At 44.5% G+C, this 8,555-nt stretch overlaps 1 protein-coding gene across 3 annotated transcripts in view; it reads right to left on the bottom strand.

Moving 5' to 3' along the window:
* Window positions 1–527: 527 nt before the first annotated feature.
* Window positions 528–8,555, bottom strand: part of SRP9 (signal recognition particle 9) — a 102,271-nt gene continuing 94,243 nt past the window's right edge. For 2 of the 3 annotated variants that reach the window (XM_073673299.1, XM_073673297.1), the window contains exons 3-4: window positions 2,138–2,206; window positions 528–1,150 (exon numbers count right to left, since the gene is read on the bottom strand). In XM_073673299.1, coding sequence (XP_073529400.1) covers window positions 1,031–1,150; window positions 2,138–2,206 — 189 coding nt within the window. In that variant the 3' untranslated portion in view covers window positions 528–1,030. Of the gene's footprint in view, window positions 1,151–2,137; window positions 2,207–4,301; window positions 4,488–8,555 lie in introns of those variants that run through there. The other variant, XM_073673298.1, reaches the window with a different exon arrangement.

Here is an 8,555-nt window from a genome sequence, read left to right as displayed (position 1 = left end):
GTCCAAAAGGAAAGGGGTTTTTCCATTAAAAGAAAAAAAAATGGAATATGATGCCACAGACATCACGGAGGCCCCAATTGTGATGGAAGACCAAAACACAGCATGTGCATCCAATCCCACTAAAGGCACCTGCAGCCACCATTTGGGGGCGCCTATGTAAAACGTATGTATTTTGCTCCTGTTGACTGTGACTCAGCCTCTCCTTGTAGCAGCCCAATGACATGAAAATGGAGACTAATAACATAGGGTTACACCAGGTAGTACAGCCAGACCCTGGCACAGCTGTCCATTCCCATGAAAAAGTCAGGTCTGGCTGACATTCCTCCAACGTGTACAGCCACCTACACAAATACCCTGTAGTACGGACACAAGGAGACTTCTATCCGGCTGGGGCGCAGCACATTCTCCCCCCCCCCCCCCGTTCCCGTCCATTGTCCTCCATGGAGATTAAACTAAGCAAAGTCAAAATTAAACCAGAGCCCACTCCCTCCCTCCCTTTCCAAGTGCCGATACATAAAATCATTAACTATGAATAATCACATTTATTGAAAATGATAAAAATATTCCAAACTTTCCAGTCAACACCTGCTGGAAGAGAAAAAAAAAATGTATGCATGAATAAACAAAAATTTTAATGTATTTGAAAATCCCTGTAAAACAAAGTTTTTTAAAGAAGTTTCCTGCAAAAAAAAAATTATTATTATTTATTTTTTTTTTTTAACAACTTAACATTTACAATTGATTTAATTTAACTCTCGTTCGGGGGTCGAGCGTCCACAGGACAAATGTCCATATTCTGATCCATTTCCAAAAATAAATAGAAGCTTTAACACGGAAACAGAGAACGTCCCGACCGTCGACCATCACGGGAGGATTTCTTGTTTTACTGATAAATAAGTTTTTCCTCGTTTGTTTCCTTTTATTCTATCAGTCGCTTGCTCCTTCCTGGTGAATGACAAATTTAAAAAAAAAAAAAAAAATTCTGATAACCGATTCTTTATTTTTTTCAGCCCCTCTGGGTTGGAGACAGTCAGTTGGTTTCCATGGCAGAAGTGCGGGATTCCCTGGCCACCATTAGTCGCATCAGCTGACTCTGAAACTTCTCGATCTTCTTCACGTCCTGGGCCTGATCCGTGCTGTACAGCAAACACTGGAGAAGAGGAAAACAGGAGAAGATGGGAGCAGAGCAGGGGCCACAGACCAAACTTACCGTTTTCACCCCCCACCTGTTACTTGTCCTTTCAGCAAACGCCATATAATCCTGTCTCTGATGATAAAGAAACACTATACACCGCTGATATCACCTATTGTGAATGATGGATCCTGTGTTATCACAGCTCACCTCCTCCCCCTCCTGTACAATGACTGATCACTCCTCTATATACAGTAGATAACACAGGATCCACCATTCACATTAGATGAGGTCAGTCTATACCTGCTAACGTACAAGTGAATTTCTTAAAACAGGAAGATGTGAAATTTGCAAAGTCCTGACATGTGAATTACGCCCGAGGTCAGGACTCCCCTCTAGGTGACATCCAGTGGGTGGTCAACTGCAGACAAAACTTTCATAATGGAATATTGGGAGAAGTGGTTGATACTGACTGCAAGTACAGAACTACATCCTGGTCGTCCCGTGACCACCAGCTCCATCTGGTAACAGAGGGGAATTCTGACCTGTTGGAACTTGAATGGCTGCAGTGTAGTACTCCATCTCCCCAGCAGGGGCACTGCACACTTACAAGCTGCCACTCCTGATCACTTGGGTAAAGTTACAGGACATTGCAAACATAAAGAGATTGTCTGAAGTGGAAAAGTCCTTTATGTTCTTGTTTCTCATCATATGGAGCTTTTCGGTAGTAATCTCTCCTTACGCGGCCCATGGAATATGGCTCCAGCTGCTGTGACCGAGAAAAGTCAAAGCCGTTCCTCAGTTTTAGGTGCACGAACCTCATTCTGCAGACTACACTGGATGTATTTGTAGTCTGTACACAGACTCGCGTAGCTCTGCAGAGGAGCTGCATACACATAACGGTAGATTATAAATCAGGACAATTCGCAGAGGTAGACACAAACGGCGCGAGTAGAGTCAGTGCGAGGGCAGGGATCATGTCCGATCTCGGTAATGTCTACTCACCACGACGTCATCTGTGACTTTCATGCGTAGTGTCCCGTCACAGTGTCTGTACTTCAGTGTCACTCGCGCCTGCGGAGGAAAGAGCAATCGGTGAAAGGTTAGTCCTGGAGTTGTACAAAGTGGAGAGTCCCAGAGCAGAGACCCTGCATTATGTATATATAGAGGCCAGCTGCAAACCACGTGTAGGGAAAAGAGCGCCGCTTAGTGGCCGTTCTCAGGTACTGAAGATCAAGTGATCTGACTACAGTACTGGGAACAGCCACTGCACAGCGCTCTTCTGCACTGTCAACTATTAGACCTAGGAAACATGGGCGGCACGGTGGCGCAGTGGCGCAGTGGTTAGCACTGCAGCCTTGTAACGCTGGGGTCCTGGGTTCAAATCCCACCAAGGAGAACATCTGCAAGGAGTTTGTATGTTCTCCCCGTGTTTGCATGGGTTTCCTCCGGGTTCTCTGGTTTCCTCCCACACTTTAAAGACATACTGATAGGAAATCTAGATTGTGAGCCCCAATGGGGACAGCGACGATAATGTATGTAAAGTGCTGCGGAATGTGTTACCGCTATATAAAAATAAAGATTATTATATGTTATATAAGCCATCAATCAATGGAGTTGTGAGATTTTCTTTCCATTGATACCATTTTGGGGTACACAGAACATTTTGAAAGTATATATATATATATATATATATATATATATATATATATATATATATATATATATATATATATATATATATATATATATATATATATATATATATATATATATATATATATATATATATATATATATACACACACACAGATTGCTGCCTGCCTGGTTGGGGAGAGTCCTGTATTAGACCCTCAAAGGTTTTACCCTTCCCCCAACTTGCTGAGTAATGTAATAGCCATCCACAAATCCTGCACAAGCCTCGTAATGCTTAGTCACCATGGCAACTAGAAAAGGATAACCCGTCTATAATAATACAGTGACAGATTAGCCAGAAGGCCGAGGTTCCAGCAGATCCTGAATATTCAGTCTCCGAACACACCGGACAAGAAGCAGAAGATCCACTACTTTCTATAATGCACTTTGTTTCGATTCCCCACCATCTTTAGATCTCTGCTTGTCATCAGTAAATGGGAATATTCTAGTAAAGGAGGAAACCGTAACAGATCCCAGGATCAGACAACATAAGGTTTGTTTGTAGTCTGTAACCATAGAAACACATAGCTCCGTACAGGAGAAGCACACAATTCTACACCATTCACAGAGGTGGACACGAATAATGCAAGAAGAGAGCGCCTCCTGCTGCCCAAACTTCTGCAGTCACCATCACCATTTATCCAAATCCCACTCTTTCACCTTCAGACCAGACCTTGGTGCATATGGGTGAAACGTTATGTCCATGCTGGGGTCCGCATGTGTGGAGTGGGCTCAGGTGGTGTTATACAGCTGGGACAGATCGCTGCTGTTTAATCACTAGGACGCCCGGTAGTAAGTGATCACCAGCATCTCACAGCGAGATCGCAGGGTGCTAATGGGTTACTACGGCAGACAGGGGCGAGCAGAAGTCTCCCATCGCTGCCTTCTTCATCCTCCTGTGAAGCTGATCAATATGCTGGATCATCAGCTGCACTATATAGAGTGATCAGAGGATCGCAGGGTCACGTGCCTATAGAGGAATACGTGCATAGAATATAACAAAAGTATATTAATCAATTTAACCATTTACACAAAGAATTTTATAGTTTGACAGATCAGGCTTTTACAGATGCAGCGGTACCAAACGTTTATATAGTTTTAAAACTTTCAAGTTGAATACACACAGATATATATATTTTCTGTAAAAACCATCGACACGCACCCGCAATCTGCCAGCGCAAAAAAAGAAAACGACCCTGATAAACGGAGCCCAGAGAAGAGCAGCGGACACCACCATGAAGGACACAGGCGGCAGGTGACACCTGTAGGGAGAAGCATCAGATCTCCGCTGCTTAGAGCCTGTTCACACTAAGCAGTGAGATCAGCAGAGAATCCGCACGCAAGCACAGGCAGAATTTGCAGCAGATTTGTTTCCTCCACTGAATCCAATGAGAAATGGATCCACTTCATTCACTGTCAGCAAACAGAGATCCTACATGATATGGACGTGCAGTCACACGTCTGCCGCACTCACCTTCATGGGGTCGGCCTGGTAGAGCTTCTCGGCGGCCCGGGTGAACTCCTCCCAGGTGCGGTAGTAAGGCATAATGGAGCCGCGCCGGTCACTGCGGATCTAAGGCAGGGAAGCCGGGAGCACACATCAGCACTCGCCAGATACACGAGCTAGGCCTCTGATTGGCTGCTTATACGACCTCCAACCAATCACAGACGAGCACTTCCGGGGCGCAGGAAACTCTCTGGTTTTGGCATGAATAGAGTGTCTTTCATCAGTGAATCTATAGAGAGGAGGCTTCTCTCCCTCTAGTGGTCAATAGCAATAACTACAGATATGCAGAGAATGGCAGCCAGCAGACTGCGCTCCACACTGGGCTCCCAGGAAGCACACATGGTGCAGTCACAGTTATCATTTTGCAGGACGAATTGTAGCTTACAATGACACCATTTCCCCTGTAATATATGGCAGCATGGTGGCTCAGTCGTTAGCACTGTACGGTGGCACAGTGGTTAGCATTGTATGGTGGCTCAGTGGTTAGCACTGTGCGGTGGCTCAGTGGTTAGCATTGTATGGTAGCTCAGTGGTTAGCACTGTATGGTGGCTCAGTGGTTAGCATTGTACTGTGCCTCAGTGGTTAGCGCTGTATGGTGGCTCAGTGGTTAGCGCTGTATGGTGGCTCAGTGGTTAGCACTGTATGGTAGCTCAGTGGTTAGCGCTGTATGGTAGCTCAGTGGTTAGCGCTGTATGGTGGCTCAGTGGTTAGCATTGTATGGTAGCTCAGTGGTTAGCACTGTATGGTGGCTCAGTGGTTAGCACTGTATGGTAGCTCAGTGGTTAGCACTGTATGGTGGCTCAGTGGTTAGCGCTGTATGGTGGCTCAGTGGTTAGCATTGTATGGTAGCTCAGTGGTTAGCACTGTATGGTGGCTCAGTGGTTAGCATTGTACTGTGCCTCAGTGGTTAGCGCTGTATGGTGGCTCAGTGGTTAGCGCTGTATGGTGGCTCAGTGGTTAGCGCTGTATGGTGGCTCAGTGGTTAGCACTGTGCGGTGGCTCAGTGGTTAGCGCTGTATGGTGGCTCAGTGGTTAGCGCTATATGGTGGCTCAGTGGTTAGCACTGTATTGTGGCTCAGTGGTTAGCACTGTGCGGTGGCTCAGTGGTTAGCGCTGTATGGTGGCTCAGTGGTTAGCGCTGTATGGTGGCTCAGTGGTTAGCGCTGTATGGTGGCTCAGTGGTTAGCACTGTATGGTGGCTCAGTGATTAGCACTGTGGTGGCTCAGTGGTTAGCATTGTATGGTGGCTCAGTGGTTAGCACTGTACTGTGCCTCAGTGGTTAGCACTGTATGGTGGCTCAGTGGTTAGCATTGTATGGTGGCTCAGTGGTTAGCACTGTACTGTGCCTCAGTGGTTAGCACTGTATGGTGGCTCAGTGGGTAGCACTGTATGGTCGCTCAGTGGTTAGCATTGTATGGTGGCTCAGTGGTTAGCACTGTATGGTGGCTCAGTGGGTAGCACTGTCACTTTGCAGCACTGGGGTCCTGGGCTCAAATCCCACCAAGGACAACATCTGCGAGGAGTTTGTATGTTCTCTCCGTGTTTGCGTGGGTTTCCTCCGGTTTCCTCCCACACTGCAAAGACATACTGATAGGGAATATAGATTGTGAGCCCCGATGGGGACAGCGACGATAATGTATGTAGAGCGCTGTGGAATTAATGGCGCTATATAAATGAGTAAAATAAATAAATAAACTATGGAGGGGGGGGGGTGGAGTTCCAAGTGCAGTGAAATGGTGAAAAAAAACCAATCCTGCCATTGTGTTTATGGCGTTTCTTGTGCAGTAACTATGACCCGGACCTCTGATTCTTCCGGTCTGCACGATTACACCGATACTTTTGTGGGGATTTTTTTATTACTACCTGTGGGGTGTAGTATTTTTGTTGTCATCCTGCAACCTGCATCATCATCATTTCTGTGCATTAACTCTTTCTGCTGGCCTCCTGATGAGCCTCACAGACGGGGACTGTACTCAGATCAGTGTATCATACTACTCTGCAAATTTCATACTTGTCTGAATTGATTTTTATGCTTTATGATTATATATGTATTAGAATCGGCAGTCACCTATTTTCCTGCTATCGCTCACGCACAGGAAACCAGGAAAGACAGGGACAGCCGCCGGTGAGCGGGGGCGCCAACCTCCTCGTTAGGCCGGATCATCATACATTTTACCAGGGCAAGTTAAGTCCATTTTGTATAATGTGTTATCTATCTTCCCTAGAGGAGATATGCTGGTTTAGATGATTATTCATCCATTCACCACTTGCTATCACATGGCTATTGGTGCTTTTTAATTAATTGAATTAAAATAGTGATTGTAGAGGATTTATAGGTTTGCACCATGCTGTAGTTTTAACAACTTTGAGGTACAGATGACATTTTGATCACTTTTTATAGTATTTACAGGGAGGCGACTAAAACTCTTGGTGTTTGGATTTTGGGTGCACACTGTACTGATGCTCTCCAGCTAGATTTCTTGGATCTGGATGTAACAGAGAGGTAATAACACGATGACTAGAGGCAGAGCCGACACCTGGCAGCGCTGTGTCTCCGTGTGTTACATGAGGCCGTGTCACTGCTGATGCCACATTTCCAGCTGATCTCCGGGGGCTCCGGGATCTGACCTGTGACCACCGGCTGCTTCCAGAACTCGCTGTCTTCAGAGAGGTTCTTACTTTATTAATGTGGAAGTGTTAATATGTGTACTGTGCAATACCATTATCTGTACAGTATGGCAGTATTGTCTATGCATGGTGGTAATATTTATCTGTACAGTGTGGCAGTATTGTGTATGTATACTGTATAGTGGCATTATTTATCTGTACAGTATGGCAGTACTGTCTATGTATACTGTATAGTGGCATTATTTATCTGTACAGTATGGCAGTACTGTCTATGTATACGGTATAGTGGTATTTATCTGTACAGAATGACAGTATTATCTATGTATACGGTATAGTGGTATTATTTATCTGTACAGTATGGCAGTATTGTCTATGTATACGGTATAGTGGTATTTATCTGTACAGTATGGCAGTATTATCTATGTATACGGTATAGTGGTATTATTTATCTGTACAGTATGGCAGTATTGTCTATACTGTATAGTGGTATTATTTATCTGTACAGTATGGCAGTATTATCTATGTATTCGGTATAATGGTATTATTTATCTGTACAGTATGGCAGTATTGTCTATATATAATGTATAGTGGTATTATACAGTACAGACCAAAAGTTTGGACACACTTTCTCATTTAAAGATTTTTCTGTATTTTCATGGCTTTGAAAATTGTACATTCACACTGAAGGCATCAAAACTATGAATTAACACATGTGGAATTATATACTTAACAAAAACATGTGAAACAACTGAAAATATGTCTTATATTCTAGGTTCTTCAAAGTAGCCACCTTTTGCTTTGATGACTGCTTTGCACACTCTTGGCATTCTCTTGATGAGCTTCAAGAGGTAGTCACTGGAAATGGTTTTCACTTCACAGATGTGCCCTGTCAGGTTTAATAAGTGGGATTTCTTGCCTTATAAATGGGGTTGGGACCATCAGTTGTGTTGTGCAGAAGTCTGGTGGATACACAGCTGATAGTCCTACTGAATAGACTGTTAGAATTTGTATTATGGCAAGAAAAAAGCAGATAAGTAAAGAGAAACGAGTGACCATCATTACTTTAAGAAATAAAGGTCAGTCAGTCCGAAAAATTGGGCAAACTTTGAAAGTGTCCCCAAGTGCAGTTGCAAAAACCATCAAGCGATACAAAGAAACTGGCTCACATGAGGACCGCCCCAGGAAAGGAAGATCAAGAGTCACCTCTGCTTCTGAGGATCAGTTTATCTGAGTCACCAGCCTCAGAAATCGCAGGTTAACAGCAGCTCAGATTAGAGACCAGGTCAATGCCACACAGAGTTCTAGCAGCAGACACATCTCTACAACAACTGTTAAGAGGAGACTTTGTGCAGCAGGCCTTCATGGTAAAATAGCTGCTAGGAAACCACTGCTAAGGACAGGCAACAAGCAGAAGAGACTTGTTTGGGCTAAAGAACACAAGGAATGGAAATTAGACCAGTGGAAATCTGTGCTTTGGTCTGATGAGTCCAAATTTGAGATCTTTAGTTCCAACCACCGTGTCTTTGTGCGACGCAGAAAAGGTGAACAGATGGACTGTACATGCCTGGTTCCCACTGTGAAGCATGGAGGA

This window comes from Phyllobates terribilis, unplaced genomic scaffold, assembly GCF_046119375.1.
Source record: "Phyllobates terribilis strain yellow unplaced genomic scaffold, ASM4611937v1 Scaffold_3__8_contigs__length_932513732, whole genome shotgun sequence".
Lineage (NCBI taxonomy): Eukaryota > Metazoa > Chordata > Amphibia > Anura > Dendrobatidae > Phyllobates > Phyllobates terribilis.
Note: the sequence above shows the minus strand (reverse complement) of the source record. Positions and strands in the feature narration are given on the sequence as shown.